The sequence below is a fragment of the Canis aureus genome, chromosome 33, assembly GCF_053574225.1.
Source record: "Canis aureus isolate CA01 chromosome 33, VMU_Caureus_v.1.0, whole genome shotgun sequence".
Taxonomy (NCBI): Eukaryota; Metazoa; Chordata; class Mammalia; order Carnivora; family Canidae; genus Canis; species Canis aureus.
Window position 1 is genome coordinate 24,727,718 of NC_135643.1, and position 23,096 is coordinate 24,750,813.

The following is a 23,096-nucleotide window of genomic DNA, read 5'->3' on the forward strand; positions in this document are numbered from 1 at the left end:
ACAGTTATTCCTTCCTGAGAGTTTGTCACTCATTTCTCTTATTTAAAAAAATAATTACCTCTGTAGTCATTTTATTTAGCTGGGCAGCTCTATGTTAGGTAATGGTGTGACTGTCAGAATCACCTAGCTGTGATAATAGCATATGTCTCAAGCTATTACAGTAAATAATTTACTATAAATGTGTAGAAAGTAGTTAATTAGTTTCAGTCTCTGGTATGTAAGGTTGCTTAAGAAAGAAAAAAAGACTTCTTGGACCCACCTCTAAAATTCTGATTCAGTAAGCCTGGCAGGGCTTGGGATCCACAGTATAAAGAGGCTCCGGGTAGTTCTCATCCATAATGTCTAAGGACCACACTTAGTGGAGCAGCACAGAGGGAACATAGCATTGTTGACTTGGAAAGTTCTTTATCTATAACCCATACTCTCCCCAGATTATGAAAACCCCTGTAAATCCGCCCCACCCCGCCTCTCCCCCTCCTTCTCCCCCTCCCCTGTGATTCTAATGCAAGCTCTTGCTCTAATGCCTAGTTTCCATTCCCAAGGTTCTGATTTAATTGGTTTAAGGTAGTGCCCACAGATGAGTATTTTTAAAAGCTCCCCAAGTAATTCTAGTATGCAGCTGAGGCTGAGAACCATTGTTTTAAAGATGCAAAGAAACAGAAAGTTGAACTCAGACCTGCCAGTAGAAAAGTGGTTGCTGGGAGGGCGGGGGTAGGGGAAACAGGGAGAGGCTGGTAAAGGGTACAAACTTTCAGGTATAAAATGAAGGAGGTCTGAGGATCTAATGTTTAACATGGTAACTGTAACAACACTATATTGGATATCTGAAATTTGCTAAGAAAGCAGAACTTAAATGTTCTCAACAACAATAGGTAAATATGTGAGGTGATGGAAGTGCTAATTTATTCGACAGAGGATCCTTTCACAATGTATGTATAACAAATCACCATGCCATATGCTTTAAATGTCTTACAATTTTATTTGTCAGTTATACCTCAATAAAGCTGGGGAGGAGAAGACAAAAAAGGTAAACAAAGATGTATACCAGGAAGGCAGTGAGAACACAAGTTTGGATAGGTACAGTAGAATTAAAAGAAAGATGAGAGTGTAGATTTGACCTAATAGATAATAAGGAAATCTCATTGGTTCTTGTACCAAAAGGTAACACTATGAAAACAATGTTTTGCTAAGATTAATTTAATTACTGGATGTAAGGCAAATTTAGGGCAATGAAAGGGGTGAGGTTCTAAGTAATCAGCATAAATGTAAAATGGTAAGATAACTGTGGGGGTAGAGAGACTAAGAACACATAACTTTCCAAGAAAGTGTGTTCCCACAATAATTGGAAGCTAAAGGTAGGCTACAATTACATTTTGTCAGTAATATGGAATTGCAAATCTTATCTCCCAATCTTGGACATGGATTAAAAATAAACTCCTGTTCCAAAGGAGAATAAAAGTATTGATAATAGTGTGGGACAAAAAATGCTTTACACCTTTCTTTTACTACTACTTAGCATAAAAGACATCCATATCACTTAGTAAGTATTAATAAGATAACCATCATTGCTGTATCGCCTGTGACATGTTAAAGAGAAGAGAGCAGAAACTCTTCCTGTTTTGGAAGAATGCTATTCCTTCCACTTGGATGGCTCTCTAGTCATTTGTGCTTTTTGAAAAACCTACTAAATGTGAAGTCTGCAAAATTTAACTTTCCCAGAAGGCTCCACGCAAAAACTATTCGAATCCTTCCTTAAACTTTGCTACTCTGGATCCCTAACTAATGCAATGACCAGAACACTGGAACAGCCCATGTCCAGAGGATGAAGGGAATAAAATGGGAAGCTACAGGTCCCTCCTTAGGTATAGAACTAGCTCTTAGAGTTGCTTTCCCTATTTCAGTCTGCCTTATTCAATTATCAAGCAAATATCCCTAGCTTGTAACATCATGATTAATGTCTTTAGATCACAAGAAAACAGCTCCTTGTTTACCTGTGGAAAAGGCCATGCCCAAACATGTGTTGAAGCCAGTGATAGCCAGAATATCATCGAAACTGCCAGCAGCCATGAGCAAGGTCGGGATGCCTTTTTCAACCCCATAGCCTCCTTCCTGCAAAAGGAGCATGGAAGGTACCACGACAGCTGGAGATACAGCACCTAAAACAAAACTAAGTAGGCAGCACTTTAAAATGTGATAGCAGCTTACTCATTATTATTGTTGTTGAAATTATAGTAAAGCTATTGTTTTAGAGGTTATACTTTAGATTATAGTAAAAGCTGTTGTTTGAAATTATAGTAAAGCTATTGTTTTAGAGATTATACTTTAGATTATTGTTGTTGAAATTATAGATAAAGCTATTGTTTTAGAGGTTATATTTTAGATAACTGCCATCTTTCTTTTTTTTTTTTTAACTGCCATCTTTCAAATGGCAGTAAAGCACTAAATCAGAAATACACACACACACACACACACACACACACACACAAGTTCTACAATGATGTCAAAATGTGGCCAGACAACCTATACTGCAGTTACTTGGGTTGCCCAAAAATATCTAATTATGGGTGGTACAGAAGACCTAATGGGGTTCAGTTCCAGGAATCTGCCTTTAAAAAAAACAAACAAAACTAAAGCATTCATGGTATGAGGGTTGAAAAACACAGCCACATGCTTTTTAAATTGGAACCGACCTAGGACACCTGGGTGGCTCAGTGGTTTAACGTCTGCCTTTGGCCCAGGGCGTGATCCTGGGCTCCGAGATTGAGTCCCACATTGGGCTCCTTGCAGGGAGCCTGCTTCTCCCTCAGCCTGTGTCTCTCTCTCTCTCTCTCTCTATGTCTCTCATGAATAAATAAATAAAATTTTAAATAAATAAATAGGAACCGACTGATGTTAGACATTCTTTTGGGACTTGGTATATAAAATAGACAACAGACTAGGAGAAGGCCATAGTAGCAATGATGGTGATAGAACCCCAGTAGGAGCAGTAACAGCAGAAAATGTTATATGGTGCTTACTGTGTGCCAAAGTCTATTTTAAACGATTTACATATATTAGCTAATTTAATCCTCACAATAATCCTAGAAAGTAGCTATAATTGCTATCTTCATTCTGTAAATCAGGAGATTGGGATGAAGAGAGATTCATTAACTTGCCAAAGGTCACATACTGGAAAGTCACAGGGTTGGGATTTGAATCCAGGCAGTCCAGCTCCACAGTCTCAACCATGAGGAGTAAGAATTTCTTTTTTCTTCCCTAAATATTAATACTAAATTCTTACTAACTACTTTTATATTTATTTACTTCTCATGGCTATTAACCCATTAGAAGAACTGGCAGTGGAAGGAAGAGACAGTGGAAGCACTTAATTATAACTGGTGACAGAAAAAGGAGAAAAACAGTATTAGATGTGGACTACTGTTGATGTATTTATCATCCTTTCTACAGACTTTGAGGTGAGATATGACATTTCTCTCACTGGCATGGAATCAGGTGTAGGTAAAAGACCATTACTTCTTCAATACTTTAAATCACAATCTCTGTAAAAGTTAGACATATACTATATTTTGAAGTTACAATATTTAGATTATGCTGAAATATCGATGTTGTATTTTCCGATGTCCTAAGAAATGCTGTTATGCATTCTCTTGTATGGAATCAGAGAAAGCCCTAACATCCCTGCACTATTTTCATATGACAAAGAAAAATCATTACCCCAGTATAAATCCCCATTGCCACGGTAAACCCATTAGGAAGTGGGCAAGGAGAGCAGATGTGCAGGCCTCCACAAGACAAGGACACATGGATAATCTTATACAAACACCCTTCAACTTCTTCAGGGCCTGAAATATACAAATAGAGATACTAAAATAATCCTATAAAGACAGAAAGAGATTATGACATTAAATACTTTTTCTTCAAAAACAAACAAACAAACTTTTCTTCAGTATGCAGACCATGCCTGGGTTATCATGAATAATAATAGTAATAGCATAAAATAAGTATACTTGAGACTCACCCTATGTACCAAGCAGTTTCTTGAGCTGGTATAGTTAGCTCTAAACACTTGCATAAGGCTTTGCACATCAAAAATGAGATATCTTCTCTCTTGACCATTAGTTTTAAGAATGATCTACATCTCTGTCAGAGAAAAGGGGAGCCTTTATTCTTAGTGCTGTCCCCAAACAGGAATTCCACATTACTCCAAGAAAGAATATAGCAACATCTTCTGGGAATAGTCAGTCCTGCATGAAATAAACTCCAATCTCTTCTTGAGATGTCATGCAAAGTGTTTAAAGCTCAGTGACTACCACTAGTGACTACCACTAGTTGCAGACTACCACTACAATTCCTAGTCAATAATTAGAAATTTACAGTGCATACCTTTGAATCAAGCCCAAGGCCAGCGCGGACCAATATGACAGACAGGGCTATGCTTCTCAAAGCGGAAGACCACTTGTACTTGATCTGTACGTTATCACTGATGATAGGGATATTTCTGATAAGAAACCCAGCAAGCAGCATGCCTAAAATGGAAAAGTCAAATAACTCTTTAGTTAGTAGTTAAATATAGAAAATATTTTTGGCATTTTATTTTAGTTATTTTTTGAGTTCATGCCTCTTTAATATTGTTTTTTAGTTTTTATTTAAATTCCAGCTAGTTAACATACAGTATAATATTAGTTTCAGGTTTACAATATAGTGATTCAACACTTCCATATAACACCTGCTCATCAGGACAGGTGCCCTTCTTAATACTCATTACCTACCTAACCCATTACCCCACTCAACTCCCCACTGGTAACCATCAGTTTGTTTTCTATAAATATGAGTCTGTTTTCTGATTTGCCTCTCTTTTTCCTCCTCCATGTTCATCTGTTTTGTTTCTTAAATTCCTCATGTGAGCGAAATCATATGGTATTTGTCTTTTTCTGACTGACTTATTTCACTTAGCATAATACTCTCTAGCTCTCTTTATATCCTTGCAAATAGTAAGATTTCATTCTTTTTCAAGGCTGAGTAGTAGTCCATTGCATATGAATATACCACATCTTCCTTATCCATTCATCGGTCGATGGACACTTGGGGCTGTTTCTATAATTTGGCTATTGTAGATAATGCTGTTATAAATGTTCAGGTTATAAATGTCCCTTTGAATTAGTATTTTTGTATCTTTTGGGTAAATACCAGTAGTGCAATTGCTTAGTTGTAGGGTAGCTCTATTTTTAGCTTTTTGAGGAACCTCCATACTGTTTTCCAGAGTGGCTGCACCAGTTTGGATTCCCACCAACAGTGTAAGAGTGCTCCCCTTTTACCAAATCCTTGGCAATACTGGTTGTTTTCTGTGTTGTTGATTTTACCATTCTGACAGGTATTTTTCTGCACTTGAGATGTGAAAGAGACTACCCTGTAATCCCAGAAAACACTTCTTTTATCCTTAGTCCCTAGATGAAATAATATTAAACTTTTAATTAAAAAAATTAAAATAATATATTAGAAGAACTAAGACAAGGTCTTAATATGCAGATTTAAATGGTTAGAATTAGAGGTCCCTAGATGGCTCAGGAGGTTGAGTATCTGACTTTCTTGGTTTTGGCTCAGGTCGTGATTTCATGGATCATGGGATAGAGCCCCGAGTCTGGCTCCATACTCAGTGGGGAGTTGGATTGAAGATTCTCTCCCTTTGCACGGGCCCTGTCTCTCTAAGATGAATAAATAAATCTTTAAAAAATGATTGCAATCATTAATCATTCCTAAATAATTGAACTTGAAACAGAAAGGATGCAGTATTTGGACAGACATGTGGTCAAATTCTCAACACAAAATGTTTTAATATAACGCCCAATTCAGTCACTCTTTTGTGTGCAAATAGCAAACAGTTCCTGAAATTATTTGCTATGTCAGATGACCTGAATTACCAACAATACCTGTATGGGCTCTATTTTACCTTCAAGCCAGATAATTTAATAAAAAATATATAACTTGCTTTGCAAAGGCTTATTGGTGGGCAGCCCAGGTGGTTCAGTGGTTTGGCGCCGCCTGCAGCCCAGGGTGTGATCCTGGATACCTGGGATCAAGTCCCATGTCGGGCTCGCTGCATGGAGCCTGCTTCATCCTCTGCCTGTGTCTGTGCCTCTCTCTCTCTCTGTGTCTCTCATGAATAAATAAATAAAATCTTAAAAAAGATACAACTTACTTTAAAAAAAAAAACGAAGGCTTATTGGTGAGTTATGGTATGATGAAATAGACATTGCTATCATGTCAGCTGCTGACTCTTCTTTTGTTCAGCCATACAACATTTACCAAATGCCTTCAGTATTTTAGACATCATGGTAGGTATTAGAAATATAATGAGAAACAAAAAGCTTGGTACTTCATTCACCTCAACAAGCTTTCAGTCTCTAGGGGAGCAAGTTAAACTGACAACTTCAATTTTATGGAAACATAGGAAAGTATTACATGAGCTCAGACAGAAGGGGTGAGTCAGAGGAATTCACAGAAGGGAAGAAGGGGCTAGGAAGTTGAGAAGTTTCTGGATGGGCTAGAAGTTTCTTCCAAGGTGTGAAGATCAAGTGTGACACATCTGGGAAGTATACGTAATTGAAGTAGCTGAGGAGTTTGTGAGGCCCCTTCAACAGGAAAGTCTCCTCCATCAGACATCATGAGGCTTTCAGACTCTGTTCTTCCCCAGAAGGATCCTCTTTTCAGCATGTCCTTACAAGCACTACACATTAAATGATTAAACTAATTTACTAATGTAACATTCTGTATGTAAGCTGTAAGAATAGAGGCTAATTACAAGCATAGTTTTTGTGACTTGCTCCAGACACTGTTAGGCCAGGAAGCATCACTGCCAGGCATCTCTCATTGCTGCCATTTAATCTAGAAAGTTTAAGTTCTGGATTCTCCAGTTACAGTCTTTCCAGAATTGCTGGAAGTATGAACTAATTTACAACAGTCGTTTTTAAAAGAATAATATGGATAACCCATGCTGATGGTAAATTAAAACATTATCAATAAGTATAAAGTGACAAGCACATTGCCCTAACCCAAGTACAAATTTTCAACCTTCATTTACCAAAGGTATTCACTCTTAAGGGTTTTCTGTGCCTTTCCAGAAAGTTTCTATACCTATTTAAGCATGCTTCTGTATGTGTGCATGTGCCTCATTTTCTAATAGTATCAGGGCGCCTTGTTGGCTCAGTTGGTTGAGCATTTGACTATTGGTTTTGGCTCGGGTTGTGATGTCAGGGTCTTGGGATCATACCCTACACAGGGCTCCATGCTCAGCATGGAGTCTGCTTGAGATTCTCTCCTCTTTCTGCTCCCCACCTCTGCTTGTGCACAATCTCTCTCTCTCTAAAGCAAATAAATAAATATTTAAAAAAATAGTTGTAATAGTATCTCATTGTTTGGAAGTACTCTAATTTTTGGATCAATTAATGGACTTTATGGAACTTTTCAGATTTTTCATTACAAATAGTGCTGAAATGAGCACAGTTCAAAGGAAATAATAAGCTAATAAGAACTCAAAAATATGTTAAGAGTTTCTTTTGGAGGTTTCTGGTGGGGGGCAGGAAGAAGCATTTTTTATTTCCCAAATGAATGTGAAAACAACTTCTCTGGGATACTGTTTCCTTTGCTGATGGTCTGCTTTGACATGGCCACCTGATATTGATTTGGCAGATGACCCCTTCACCCCTTTGTCAATGATGTGAGTGACTTACAGTATATTAAGCCCCCTCTTCTGTATCATTAACTGATTTCTGTTTTATAGATATTTCTACCATGGTTGGTGTTAAGCTACCAATATGAAGTCAATGAATGTGCAGTTGGGAAGAGCTAGCCAGTGGCACACCATTATATATTAATTATATAATTTCAAGTGCACTGATAAAGGGAAAATGCAGTAAAATAATTAGGAAGTGATCAGTTTTGAGAATCTATTGGTCTTGTTTTTATGCAAATTATTTAGTTGTAAACATATATAATTTATTTTTAAAAATTACTGTTTAACAACTGGCTCATCAAACTCAAAATTTAACAACTGGCTTTTGGCTTCAGCACAACAAATACAGAAATATTTTATATTTATTTCCCAAAGTGTTCCAAACTATAATTTTTAAAATATGATTTACCCTTGAAGAAAACAGAAAGTGTTTAGCACTTACCTAGAAGATGAGGCAGAGGAGGCAATGTAGGTAATTTAATCAACCCCAAAAGTTTACCTCCAATGATGGCACAATAGAATAGGATTATAATTCCAAATAGGTTTCCTCCAGGAAGACATTCGCTACCAGTAATTGACCAAACTACAGCCCAGAGAAGAACAACCATGGTAACTGAAATAAACCAAGAAAACTAGTTTCTACCAGTAACTTGTCATATGTAGGTTTGAATATAATGTAAAAATTTTAAAAAATTGAATATATACACACAAACATTTATAACCATGTGTAATTTTAAAGAACATCAGTAATATGAACAACTGGGTAATTACCAACTATCTTAAAAAACAGGATATTACCAGTGCCTTTGGATCCCTTATGGCCCCTCCTAATCCCATCCCCCATCGCCTGCCAGAAGGAACTACTACCTTGAATTCCCCTATTTTTCTTTATAATTTTACCATAAATATTCATTATTTAATAAAAAGGGAAACAATGGTTATCTTTCTTTCTTCATACGAACAGGAGAATACTTGAACAATCCCATTCCAGGATTTTAGTTCTGTCTTTAATTAAATGCTCTTGTTTCTTTTCTATGGTCAATGTTTGTTTAGAATCACCCACATACCTATTTTCTACTTTGATCATTATTCATTATGTAACTCAGGCCTTTTATCTGGGACAATTATTTTGTTGACTGAAGTATTTCCTTTAATAGAGGCATTTCTATTAGAATGTGAAATAGGTTTGTTTGAAAACCTTGTGTTGTACTAAATTGTACACTGAAAATACAGACTTATGGGAAAGCACTTGGGCAGACTACTCAAACTTATAACCAACTTATAACCAACTGTCATCAACTGTACTGACAAAAACAGTAAGAATCCTAATAAAAATACCAGCATACTTAAATCTCCATTGATATTTGCATCTCATGGTCTCTTTTTTGTGGACTTAAACCCTGGAACCACACTTACTACTTCAAGATGTAGAATCCTGAAAGCATTTGCTTTAAATAGAAAGCAGTTCTATCCGAATCTGACCCAGATTATAGCCTTCTCCATCAATCAAATATTTGTTGTTATTGTTGATGTTTTAACTGAGGGAAAAGTGTTGGCAGCTACTTTATCTGTACTGTCAGCTTCTACATCCACATGTGGTTTCATTAGATAGTTCAATGGTGTAGAAAGTTGAAAAGTCTTTGAGGCCCCTAAACCAGCAACTAACTGCCTGAAAGAGTTCAGCTTTTTAGAAAGCCCTAATTTTAGGAAGGCTTTATCTTTAATTGTAAGAAACCATATACCTGATCTTTTTTTGTTTTTCAATGCATTTTGCATTCACTCGCTGTTGCTTGATGATGCAAAACATTAATGTGGCAGGAAAAATTAGGTACAAATGCAAACTTTCATATTACACTGACACAATTCCTTATTTACCATTTTATATGAACTAATTCATGGTGTGGAAACACTGTAGCAAGGCACACTATATTTCTCATGAAGATCTGTTTGTAGTAAATTCTTAGTTTTATTTATCTGTAATTACCTTTATTCTCATTCTTAAAAGATTGTTTTTCAGGGTATACAGTTCTAGGCTGAGAGTCACTTTCTCCCAGTTCCTTGAAATATTATTCCTTGGTTTTCTGGCTTTCATTATTGTTTTTAAGTCTCTTTTAGAGAATTCTTTTTCTTTGGATGTTTTGAAGATCTTCACTTTTTCTTCAGTTTTCTGCAATTTCAGTGGGAAATGTTCAGTACTTATGTTTAATTTTAGTATGATCTTTAGTTTGCTTAGGATTTGTTTTCCATCAATTATGGAACATTCTGTCTTTATTTCTTCAAATATTTCCTCTTCCCCATTCTTCTTCCTATTCTCCTTTGCTGGAACTATGATTAAATAATTAAAGTCATAGTCCCTTCTCCATTTGCCTAACCTCAGTTTTCATAATGTCCATTTTTCTTCTGTGTGCATGGCCTTGTAATCTCTTCAGATCTTTGCTAGATTATCAATCTTCTTTTCACTTAATCGCTACCTAATCTACTGAGTTTTAAATTTCAATTACTGTACTATGTCCTTCATTTCTAGAACTTCAATTTGGTGCTTATCAAAATCTGTTCATTTTTGTAAATAGTTATTTGTTTTATACCTATATTTCCTACCTCCTCTTTAACTTCTTTATAGATATTAAAAATATTTTGTATTTTATTTTCTAATAATACACATTTTTGAAATCTGCTTCCTTATACATGTTGTGATTTTGTTATTTGTCTTTTTGTTTTTTTGGCAACAGTGAGCTCTTCCGTGAAACTTCATCTTTGGGAATTGTTGGAGTTGAATGTGAGTTTTTCCAGATAGGATCTGAATTTGTTCCTATCATGTGCTTAGAATCTGAACAATCGAGGATGACTTTTAGATATATTTTCAGCTTGAGTTTTTTTCTGTGACTTTGGAACACAAATCAGTATGAAGTCACACATTTTTAGTAAAGACTCATTCCTCCAGCCAACACTACAGTTGAGACAAATAGGTTTAGTTGCAGGCCCCTCTGCAGGGCAGGTTTGCCTCAAATTCACCATCACTTTGGGTTCCAGCTTCCCAATGTGGGTGAGGGAGAATGATGTCTCCTATGAAACTTCTCCTAACCTGGGCAGACTCAAGCATAGCCTCTGATACGTTCATGGTTCTCAAAAAGAAACTCAAGTTCACTGGTATTTTACAGAAGCCTCCAGAGTAGAAGCCAGTTTGAGTGCTTATTTATCTCTTCTAGTCATTCTGTTTTTGGTGTCTGACAACTTCCTGTTTTCTTGACAGATAAAAGATACATTTAAGAAGACTTAAAATATTGTTTTCAGATGTTTTCACTTACACAAATGAGAGGATGGTTGAGTCTCACCTACCATATTGCTGGAGATCAAATCCGATGTCCCATTTTTTAACCTTCATGGAATTATTATAGTTTTGTAGGCTATGATGCCATTACAGTGAAATGACTAAGAAGCTTTTGTATTTTTCAGTTGGGAATAGGAGCTGAAATTTCTACGTAGTACGGGAGGTGTAATAGGAAAGTAGGAACTGCTGGCTACTAAATTTTACTTAATCACAGCATAAAAACAGTTTTGTACTAAATTCAGAAAAATAGAATAAAGTTTTCCACTTCAAGACCACTTTTCTGAGACACCTGGGTGGCTCAGCAGTTGAGCATCTGCCTTTGGCTCAGGTCATGATCCCAGAGTCCTGGGATAGAGTCCCACATCAGGCTCCCTGCAGGGAGCTGCTTCTTCCTCTGCTGTGTCTCTGCTTCTCTCTCTGTGTCTCTCATGAATAAATAAATAAAAGATTTTAAAAAGGCCACTTTTCTTTGAAACTTCTAATGTTCCTTTCCTTTCTCATATTCAAAATGCAGTTCTAAGTACATAGTAAATGTACATTTACAAGGTTGCTCTAAATAACATTTAATTCAGCTAGTAATTCAGTTAGTAATTTTTCTCATTTATGATTTTGGAAAATCATATTTTCGCATGTAAGATCTACTTCTTAAGAAAAAATAGTTAAGTATACTGAAGGAACACAGGAAGGAGTACAGGAAAACAAGTGAAGAGGTGTTTATATATCATGATTTCCCATTTCTCAGGCAGCTTTATGGACGATGATCATAGAATTAGAAAAAATGAATCCCTAATCACATCATTCATTTATAACCTTTCCTTAATGCAATCCCTATCTGTTTTACTGTAAATATTTTAACTAGAAATATGCCATGACTTGAATGGTGAAAGTTTAAAAAAATAATAAAAAGGACAGAAAAGGTATTAAATTATCTGTTGCCTTATCAACTGGTATATATTTTGGAACCTGGTTTTTTCTACATGTTTTAAGTAAAGTTCGATATTTTTTTTTCTCATGCTAGTTTAGAGACTTACCTAATTTCATTAAAAACATGTAGAGCCTAAAGTATAATATATTATACTTAGCTTCCATCCCAGTTCAGAATGGTAAAAATGTCTTTCAGAGCTTACAAATAAAGTATAACAATAAAGAAGTGAGTCTGATTTTTAGTAAACAAAACTTTTAAATCTAATGTGTTATATTCTTCAGCATATTTATTTTGAGAATCCATATATATGTACTCCAGTAGTGGTACTATTTTACATATCCTCCAATGTACAAAATATATATACTCTCTCACACACACACATTTCCTTTTTGAACAAAAAACAGCATTACTGAATCAGAACATGCATCTATTCATCAAATTTATATCATTATAATGTTTGGCTGCCTCCCAAAACCAAATCCATTCCTCAAAGACAATATTTGAAGTAGTGCTCAGATTACATTCCCAAAGAAAAATCCCCCCAGTATTTTACATAATAGTAGTTGTACTGGAATAAGTTGAATTGGAAACCAAGATTCTTACTTATAAAATGATGGATTCATTTGGAAGTATAAATTGAGCTGTGTTTGTTCAAACATTAGTTGCATTATTCAATAATAATTAAAACCAACATTTATGTAGTGGTTTTCTGTTTACAAGTGATTTCTCAGTAATTTTTCTCATTGGAGCCCAAATGTAATCTTGTGAAATTACTCAGATACAAAAAAGGAAAATGTCGTTGATCTCTGCTCTTTTCCTCTTCCTGCCAGCTGGAATGGGTGGCAACTGCACTGTGGGAAGCCTCGTGTTGAAGATGATGGAACCTGTCAGCATGGGCCCTTCAATGACTGTGGACCAGACCTACCTACCACAATGAATTGTTCACCCAGGAGTTTTTGTGTGTGAGAGAAGTCAACTTATTTTTGTTCTTTAAACCATATCATTTTGGAATCTCTCATTATTACAATTTCATCTTTTACTCTCTTTCTGAATTAATTTTTACCATTTACGTACCATTTGTTATTCCTCTATCCAGTAAACCATGTGGAGGGCAAGCAAATATTTGTCTTAGTCCTTGCAAATTATTTGATTCAGTTGGTCTTTCTTGTAGCTTTTTTTCACTGCTATTCAGTAGGTTACTTCCTTCTGTTGGTTCTTTTGCATCTATTCCCCTGGCATTCATAACTGTTTCCTCCTGTGTTAAGGCAATTTAAGAATCCTTAAAACTGTAAGTTTGCTGTACATTTTTATAGTTACCGAGCCACCACATCACAGACCAAATTTCCATTGCTAGAATCATTGCTAACACTCTATAGTGCTATATTAGTAGCTAATCAGTAAATGGTTGGAACAAGAACTATGTTAGGAGTATTTACCATTGAGTCACTATTGATAACATTATAAATGCTTGAATCACATACCGTTCCATTTTGTTTTGTAGTACTGGCTTTAAAAATCACTCTATTTAAGGTATTAATCAAAGTAATAGTTGGTAAATATGTCAAAGTGGTCCAGAAAAAGATAACTTTTTGTGGTGAAAACAAATTCAAATTCATTAATCTACTTGAATTTAAGCAATAAAAAGAGAGGGAAGAACATAGAATTCTAGGGGTCAGGCTGGGAACACGAAGCATTTCACAGGCTCTCTATTTTTCTAGCCTCATGTGGGGCCAGCTGCTAATGATGATTAGGAAAACTGGTAGAAGTACCTACTGTACGATTTTGGAGATTAAGAATGGGAGAATTGTTAACTGAGTGATAGAGAATGAAGAGAACACAATCTTATCATAGATTTGGAAATACATAGTCCCTTTTTTAAGAAAATGGTTGGAATATTCTACATTTGATCATAGGTTACCTGTGTTTCTTGATATGTAGAGGCTGTGTGATCCATTCCTATAGATGGTTCCAAATCTTCATGTTCAATTGCTTTATCTTCGTCCCCCATGATTTATAATTAAAAACAAGATGACACAGAGAAAAGGAATAGGATCTGTTTTGAAGGAGAAATAGTATAGATATGGAACAAAAACTTGAGATTTACATGAATGAATTAAGCAGCAATTTGAGCAATTTAAATGAATGAATCGCACTTATTTTTTCCCTTAGAACTCTAAATATCTAAAATACTTTAAATTATTCTATTCTTAGCTTTAAATTGCTAATATTTTCTTTGATTACAATATAGTATACTAATTCTTTTTTTTAAAGATTTATTTATTCATGATAGACATAGAGAGAGATTGAGACAGAGGCACAGGCAGAGGGAGAAGCAGGCTCCATGTCGGAAGCCTGAAGCGGGACTCGATCCCAGGACTCCAGGATCGCACTCTGGGCCAAAGGCAGGCGCCAAACCGCTGAGCCACCCAGGGATCCCCCTAGTATACTAATTTTTTTTTTTTTTTTAGTATACTAATTCTTATTTACCTTTACCTCTCTTGAAAAAACTTTGTTTATATTTTTATATGATTTCTTTCCCACCCTGTTTTCTGGGTTATATTTCCAATATTACAAGCAATATTACTGTTAAATTGTTTTCTCTAATAGGTCAACTTGATGAAACAGGAAAGTTGTAGGCAATTTTTCAATGCTGAAATGAGTGACCAAAGAGAAATCGGTGGATTCCATTATTTTCAAAGAAACTAGAATCACTAATTCCTTTCTGGTTCATATTTCTCTTTTTTTTAAGATTTTATTTATTTATGTATGAGAAACATAAAGAGAGATAGAGGCAGAGACACAGGCAGAGGGAGAAGCAGGCTCCGTCCAGGGAGCCAGACGTGGGACTTGATCCTGGGTCTCCAGGATCCTACCTCAGGCTGGGGGCAGCGCTAAACTACTGAGCCACCGGGGCTGCCTTCTGGTTCATATTTCTAAATTAAAATTAAAATAATACAACACTGATTGAATAGCCACAATGTCTTAGACACCTAGTCTCTTGGGAGTCATTGTGAGTAATTAGAAGATTACCAAAACATTTTTTTTTTTCCCTTGCAGGCTGACAATATGCCAGGAAAAATAAACTTACATAAAGTAACAAAAAAATCTGTAGGAAAGACCTATAGGTTGACTCCATAAACAACTACATTAATCTCTTCTCTCTTGGATTCCCATGCTATTGGCTGAAAAGCCAAAAACTCCATTTCCTATTCATTTTTGAAGCTGTAGATGACCATATATCACAGTTCTATGTAATGAGATATACGATATAGATATAAAAGCCCACCCCTGAGGTGGCTTTTATTCCCAGACAATAAGCCAAGGCTTTTTGAGGATCATACTCTTGGGCAGTATTACTAGAATCACCTCCTTTATCAAATTTCAAAAATCAGTCAATTCTTCCATTTAATGAAGAATATTTTTGAACAGCCAACAAGTATAAATGATTATTTCTAATAGACATAAGCTATTGACTAAAATGAAGTCTTGAGAACTTATTATTCTAGTCTCTTTTAATGAAAACAATCAAAACCTGGCATTTTGCATAGTATGCTATTTATGGGAATTTACATAGGTTTTCACATTCCAAAAAAATTCCCTATTCTCCTAAAATCTCCATCATGGATGCCAAAGTACTTATTTGAGATCAGAGAGGTATTGCAGAGAGAAAAGGTAAAATAAAATACTAGTATTTTAATAAAGCCAGGAAAACAACTTACAACTGGACAGTTGTTTATTCTCTGCTACGTTTCCATGTCTAAAAGAACACTTATACCATCTGTCTCACTCTAGAAACCCGCTTAAATTTATGAAAATGACAAAAATGTAACCTTTATTGTAAAGCACCCATGTTCATGGCACTTGCTGTTCACAGTCATTGAATCTTAAAATTACAATAGTGTATCCCCTACCAAGAAGGCAGTTTTGGCAAAGAAATCAGAAAATTCACAAAAATGACCATTTGTGGAGTCTAGGAGATGTTATGAAATCCATTAAAAAGTAGAAAGTTTAGAGACACCTGGGTGGCTCAGTGATTGAACAATCTGCCTTTGGCTTAGGGCATGATCCCGAGTTCTCGGATTGAATCCTGCATTGGGCTCCCTGCAGGGAGCCTGCTTCTCCCTCTGCCTATGTCTCTCTCTCTCTCTCTGGATCTCTCATGAATAAATAAATAAAATCTTTAAAAAAATAGAAAGTTTATACTCCTTGCTTATAGAGAAGCTCTCAACTCAGCGCCCATTAACTCTTACTTTGAAAACAATTCAAATGACTTTGCTCATCTGGTTTCTAAACTCTCAGAAGATAAGATGTTATAAGTTAAAATGTAGGAAGAGATTGTAGAAGAGGCAAACTGAGAGCAGCATAAGTGATAGGTGACAGGAAAGAGATGGAAAGACAGAAATTTAAGGCTATACAATGTGGGGATTAATATCTTTCCTATATCTCCAGTTTTGGCCTGCCAAGCATCTTTCTCCCTGACTTTTGGTAACAGCATATTAATTTTCTTTTATGTAATCCACATCTCCTCTATTCTCCACCCATGTGGTTCATGTGATACTCCTGTCCTCCTCACCTTCCCAATCCCCATACTCTACCAATGCTCTGGAGATGAGGATAGGCCTGGCCAATGAGGACCTTCTTTCCCAGTCACACTGATTGTTTCGGGCATGAGCATGTGATCCATTGCTGGCCAGTGAGAGTCAGCTTTAAGGTATTTACTGGAATCCTGGAGAAAGAGCTTTATTTCTGGGTTGCTAAGCCCACACTCACTATTGACAATTCTTTTGACATACAGAAAAGCCTTCCAAAGAATGAAGTGACCACAGAGCAAAGCAGATCCTTAATATGGAAGGAGAAAAAGGGAAAGCCCCATATTAATAACCACATTGTTGATATACCTTGAAGCAGCTCCTTTTCAGTTATAGGTAAGCCAATAAATTCCTTAAGTTTGAGTTAGATTTCTGTCACTTGCCACCAAATGAATCCTCAATAAGAACCTTTACACCTGAATTGGCTGAAGGATCCCCTTTATAACAGATGTTTAGGAAGGTGATTTTACATCTTCAAGAAAATGGAAAGAAAAAAATGATGTGCTAATATTTTCTGTTTTAAGAGTCATTAAAGTATATTGTATGGTTTAGAAATGTAAAGAGAATGTTAAAAAAATGTGGTATTCAATAAAATAGGTGTTAGTTATCTAGAAAGTTAATTTAAATGGAATTCTTCATTTTCAACAATGCTATTTAAATGAGACAATTATTTTTCATTGTGTTCATGAAAGTCTTTTCAAATCTTTCATCCCATAAAAGCTTCAAGAAAGCTGTTAAACTGAGATACTTGGGTGTCTTGAATGGAAAAATTAAAAAGTGGGGAAATATGGAGAAACTAGATGGTTTCCTAGTAATTAAGAACCATAGTTTAATGGAATAATAAAAGTTGGAAAGGCCTTTAGAAATTACCTGGTTCAATCTCTTTAATATTCACATGAGAAAACTAAAGCCTAGAGAAGTGAAATAACTCTTTTCAATCAACATAGCCAGTATCAGCCAAGTCTCATAGTAAAACTGTGTAAAAACTTGTGAAATGATAGAATTCTTTAATCTATATCTTTGATTTCATGTCATTTCTACCAAATCACTGCATTATATTTTTTTGCTGTAATATTTTGTTTAAAATCTCATATATAGTTATAATTAATTGTAAGTTTGAAAACATGTTCTATTAGAAGTTTGGAAATACATCCTATAAGAAAATATTTTTGTTTTCTATCTTGTATTATCTTCAGCTTTATTCTTTCCCATTATTATGACTGTTACAGAGTTTATTATAATAAAAAAATGTTACTAATACATTTAGGTTGCACAACATTGGTGACAAAATAAATGAAACTAGAACTTTTAATCTGTTCCCACAACAAATATTATTTACATATTCTGAATTATTAATTGGCTGACAACTTGCCATTTAAATATGCCTTAAGAGTCTAAGGATTAAGGAGCTCTTTTTAAAAAGAAATTCAGTTAAACTAAGATGCTTTGAGAGATTTCTGTATATACAAAATGATACTGAGGCAGCTGCTCTTTTTGCCCATGGGTTCTATCCCTATGCTTTAAGAAAATCTTAAAAAAAAAAAAGGACACCAAAAAGTAGGAAGGCAAAACACATCTTAGATAAATACTAAAAGGGCCTATAAACAGAAGCAACAGTTTTTTTCTGCTCTTCAACCAAGATGTTGCATTATTCAGACCAAAACACAACAGTAAGGCATATTAGAAAAAATTTATTCATGTCAAATGGTAGAACTTTATAGGTTCCAAATTTAGTAAATCATGTTAATTTAATCAACGTTATGTGACTCAAATATAGAATTCAACAGAAGAATGTGTTTGACCTAAGCCAAAGAATGTGGCTGTTATGATTGCCACTTGCTAGGAGGTTAGCAGGTCAAGGGTTTTCTAAAAACTTATGCAAAGGTTGTTGGCCACTCACGTCTCTCTTTAGCATTCCCAGTATACAGAATTTCTCATAGAACTGATCCACATGCTTAGAAACCATATTGGCTTAGTTTGAGGTTCATGTTGCAATACTAGGGACATATGCCACCAAAATCATAGCGCTATGGACTTGAAAAGAGCAGTCTCCTATATCTTTCCTCCAAACTTGAGAGAAAATTGTACATCAAGAATAACAGATCAAGAATATGAGCAATTATGTATATGCATATGTATGTAAATACATAGAAAAAGTCTGATAATAGTCGTTGCCTTTGGGGAAGGAAATGGAATTAGAGTGATCGGAATTTCATTTTTATTCTCTATATTTTTACATTTTTACAATAAGGATTTTTATAATAAGATATTCTTATGCAATTCAAAATTCATTTTTAAAAAGTTATATAATTTTTAAAGCTTTAGAGAAAAGAAAATGATACAGCTTTCCTCAATAATTATATTTTTCAGAGATAGAATCTGGTAATTTCATTTTAGATAACTTAATCCCACATACAATTTAAGGTCTTTTTGTTTGTTTTTGTGGTTTTCAAAGAAGATGGGGGAACTGCCTAACATCTTCTACAGCAGTTTTCAAATATTTTTTAAGCCCAAGGAAATCTTTTATCAAATAAACCCTATCCTGAAATCCAACACATGAGACAAATAAAGATGGAGCTGCAGGAGCCCTGTCCACTGACCCCTATTCCTCCTGGCAAGTGAAGCAAAGCACATTTTGTAAACCACTTCTGTAAATACGATTTCATATACAGAAAGATGTCTGTAAAATCAGCCTTCTCTTTTTCAGAGTACTTTATTAATCTCAATGTTTAAAAGTGTTTTCTGTAATATTCCAGAGGAAATCAAAGAACTCTCAATTTGTGAATGTCCATGGGCTCTTGGTCAAGTAAAATATGCTTACTACTATCAGGTAAATTACGCTAACAGATCTTTACACAGATAAAGCCTGGTAATTCTTGTTTTTTGTGTGTGTCTGAGCTAGGAACAGACCAATACTTCATGGGGTAATCTTACTGAGAATTTATATATATGGCCGGAGTACTATATGTGCTATATTCATACATTTGAAAGAACATCTCCATGATTGTTCATTAAGTGCTCTGTAATGAAAAACTCTTACCTTCGAGGTTTATCCACTCATGTATTGAAAGTGGAGGTTCTCAGTCTGATATAGTATGTTTATGTAGAACATACAGAAACCTTTCAGTTTTTGGATTCTCTGTTAATCAACTCTGATCTAATATTCTTTCCTTCAAAAGGATACCTACCTAGCAGTGAGGTCAGGTGAACGGAGGGACTTAAAATTTCCTTGATTTAATTATTAAAATGTCTAAGAATGTTTCCCTGAACAAAATGACCTTATCTGAAAGTGTTAGGTGTGCTGACCACACGAAACCAAGGAAAACAACTGCTATTCTATTTGGCTAACTGATACAGTGATTTGGCTGAATCACTGTGAAGTAAAACACTACATAATGAGATATGAATACAAGGAAATTATCCTTTGGTAAGAAGGGGCCCAATACTTGCTTTCTCCTTTCTAATTTCTCTCCCTACCAAGGACAAATGCATTTAATTGAAAGTTTAAAATATTACCTCTAGGCCTAGTAAAATCAGAATTTCCAGAGATTTAATCTCCCCAAGTGCTGCAACACAACTTATTACCTACTAAGAGCTATTGCTCAGGTATGCCAGTGTGTACCTTCTCCACCCCTACGGATAAATCATGCTTGGTCTGAATCAGTCTCTATAACACCATTCCTTTATGCCAGCTGTTGGTTTAAGACTGAGCATGATTCATATCTTGCCAATGAAATCTGTGGGAAGGGCTGTTGGGCACCACTGGGTATGATTCTCCTTCCTCCAAAGAGAGGAAAGAACCCTCTCCTTTTTTAAAAAATTATTTAATTGTAAAACTTAATTTTTAAAACTTTATTTATTCATTTATTCTTCTCCTCTTTTTGCCTTTAAATGGTGTGTATGTGTGTGTTGGAGGGGATGGAGCTGAGGATAGGACCTGTGTTTCTTGGAGCTCTAGTGGCCATCATTTACTCATGAAGACAAAGTCAAGATTAGCTCATAGAAAGCAACATACACCTTAATATTTTGGGGCTATTGAACAAACCCTGGGTCTACTTACCTCTAGACATCTCGTGTGAGAAAATAAACTTGCATTTTCAACGGCAATTTTGGCTGAATGTCACGTTACCTGCCACCAAAAGCGTCCTAACAAATACAACAGGTGATTTTGATGCAGAGCCAGCTCAGAGCAGTCATGAGGAACCTTTGGCTTATACGTGCCTCCCTAGCATCTTGACATGGTGCAAAATCTTTATGGAGGATGAACAATCAGAACACTGTCTCTGTACTGATATTTCTCAAAGATATTCAGAAAATAATATTTTAATAGCTAAAAAAATCAGTGTCAAGGTTTTTAGTGCCATTCTTTTAGTTAATAGAGATTATATAGATTGTAAGGTTATATATTTTTCCTTCCCTGTCCCTGAAGTTCAGTTTTAATATTTGAATACTGAATAAAAACAAAGTTGAGCTTATAAATGTCTGATTGTGTCCTGTTTATTCGTGAAGCAAATAAAACCGCAACAAAACAGCACTACTATCGCTGTCTGGGGTTTCATTTTTTGTTTTTTTCTACCTGGTAAAATTCTACCAGTCATTCAAGATCTAACTCTAATGTCACGTTCTCAGTTACTATTTCCTAACTATATGTAAATAACTCTGTCCCTCTTTCTTTTTTTTTTAATAAATTTATTTTTTTATTGGTGTTCAACTTACCAACATACAGAATAACACCCAGAGCTCACCCGTCAAGTGCCCCCCTCAGTGCCCATCACCCATTCACCCCCACCCCCTGCCCTCCTCCCCTTCCACCACCCCTAGTTCGTTTCCCAGAGTTAGGAGTCTTTATGTTCTGTCTCCCTTTCTGATATTTCCCACACATTTCTTCTCCCTTCCCTTATATTCCCTTTCACTATTATTTATATTCCCCAAATGAATGAGAACATATAATGTTTGTCCTTCTCCAATTGACTTACTTCACTGAGCATAATACCCTCCAGTTCCATCCACGTTGAAGCAAATGGTGGGTATTTGTCGTTTCTAATGGCTGAGGAATATTCCATTGTATACATAAACCACATGCAGAATAATGAAACTAGACCACTCTTTTTTACCATACACAAAGATAAACTCAAAATGGATGAAAGATCTAAATGTGAGACAAGATTCCATCAAAATCCTAGAGAAGAACACAGGCAACACCCCTTTTGAACTCGGCCACAGTAACTTCTTGCAAGATACATCCACGAAGGCAAAAGAAACAAAAGCAAAAATGAACTATTGGGACTTCATCAAGATAAGAAGCTTTTGCACAGCAAAGGATACAGTCAACAAAACTAAAAGACAACCTACAGAATGGGAGAAGATATTTGCAAATGACGTATCAGATAAAGGGCTAGTTTCCAAGATCTATAAAGAACTTCTTAAACTCAACACCAAAGAAACAAACAATCCAATCATGAAATGGGCAAAAGACATGAAGAGAAATCTCACAGAGGAAGACATAGACATGGCCAACACGCACATGAGAAAATGCTCCGCATCACTTGCCATCAGGGAAATACAAATCAAAACCACAATGAGATACCACCTCACACCAGTGAGAATGGGGAACATTAACAAGACAGGAAACCACAAATGTTGGAGAGGATGCGGAGAAAAGGGAACCCTCTTGCACTGTTGGTGGGAATGTGAACTGGTGCAGCCACTCTGGAAAACTGTGTGGAGGTTCCTCAAAGAGTTAAAAATAGACCTGCCCTACGACCCAGCAATTGCTCTGTCCCTCTTTCTTTCTGAGGACTCATTTATCCATTCAACAAACATGTATTAAGCTCTTGCCAGATTTTAGCTCTTGTTCTGGGGATTCAAGAGTGAAGAGTTCAAGGGATGAAAGGTAAAGCATAGGAAATATAGCCAATGGCATTGTAATAATGTTATGGTGACAGTGGTAGTGACAAATGGTACTTGGGGGTGAGCACAGCATAACATATAGGTTTGTTGAATTATTATGTTGCACACCTGAAAATAATGTGACATTGTGTCAATTATCCTTCAATTAAAAAAGAAAACAGTAAAAAAAAAAAAGTGGTCAGACATGGTTCCCACACTCAAAGGTTGCAACCTAGTCAGAGAATGATAGATCACTCCTTAAACAACCATAATAAAGCATCATAAGTTTTTATATTAGGCACATGAGATAGCAACTCCATCCCTTCACAGTTACTAAAGTTCATTAGATTTTTACTGATTTTCTATAATGTGTAAAGCACAAGAGATACGAAGATTACTGAGATGTAGTCCCTGTTCTTTAGGGAGGGATGGAGACCAGTATGTTTCATCAAATCAGTTTCCTGTGGTGCCTGGGCACACAGATAGTAGACATTTCCCAGCTTCTCTTACATGTCAGTGAGGTGTGGCCAAGGGGATGTGAGCATAATAATGCATGCTACTCTTATTTCTTACCTATAAGAAACCTCCATGCAATATGCTACATACCCTCTCTTTTCTTGTCCAATGCCTGGAACC

At 35.7% G+C, this 23,096-nt stretch overlaps 1 protein-coding gene and 1 long non-coding RNA gene across 5 annotated transcripts in view; one reads left to right on the plus strand and one right to left on the minus strand.

Annotated features, from left to right (window-relative positions):
* The window catches only part of LOC144303788 (uncharacterized), an 81,747-nt gene extending 68,643 nt beyond the window's left edge, over nt 1-13,104 (plus strand). Inside the window, exon 2 of the long non-coding RNA XR_013370764.1 lies at nt 12,813-13,104. This is a non-coding gene — a long non-coding RNA (uncharacterized LOC144303788). The remainder of the gene's footprint in view (nt 1-12,812) is intronic.
* Nucleotides 1-23,096, minus strand: part of SLC9B2 (solute carrier family 9 member B2) — a 64,440-nt gene that overhangs the window by 35,759 nt on the left and 5,585 nt on the right. For 3 of the 4 annotated variants that reach the window (XM_077882158.1, XM_077882160.1, XM_077882157.1), the window contains exons 3-8: nt 13,901-14,035; nt 13,057-13,237; nt 8,172-8,342; nt 4,384-4,526; nt 3,715-3,842; nt 1,992-2,167 (exon numbers count right to left, since the gene is read on the minus strand). In XM_077882158.1, coding sequence (XP_077738284.1) covers nt 1,992-2,167; nt 3,715-3,842; nt 4,384-4,526; nt 8,172-8,342; nt 13,057-13,237; nt 13,901-13,990 — 889 coding nt within the window. In that variant the 5' untranslated portion in view covers nt 13,991-14,035. Of the gene's footprint in view, nt 1-1,991; nt 2,168-3,714; nt 3,843-4,383; nt 4,527-8,171; nt 8,343-13,056; nt 13,238-13,900; nt 14,036-16,880; nt 17,003-23,096 lie in introns of those variants that run through there. The other variant, XM_077882159.1, reaches the window with a different exon arrangement.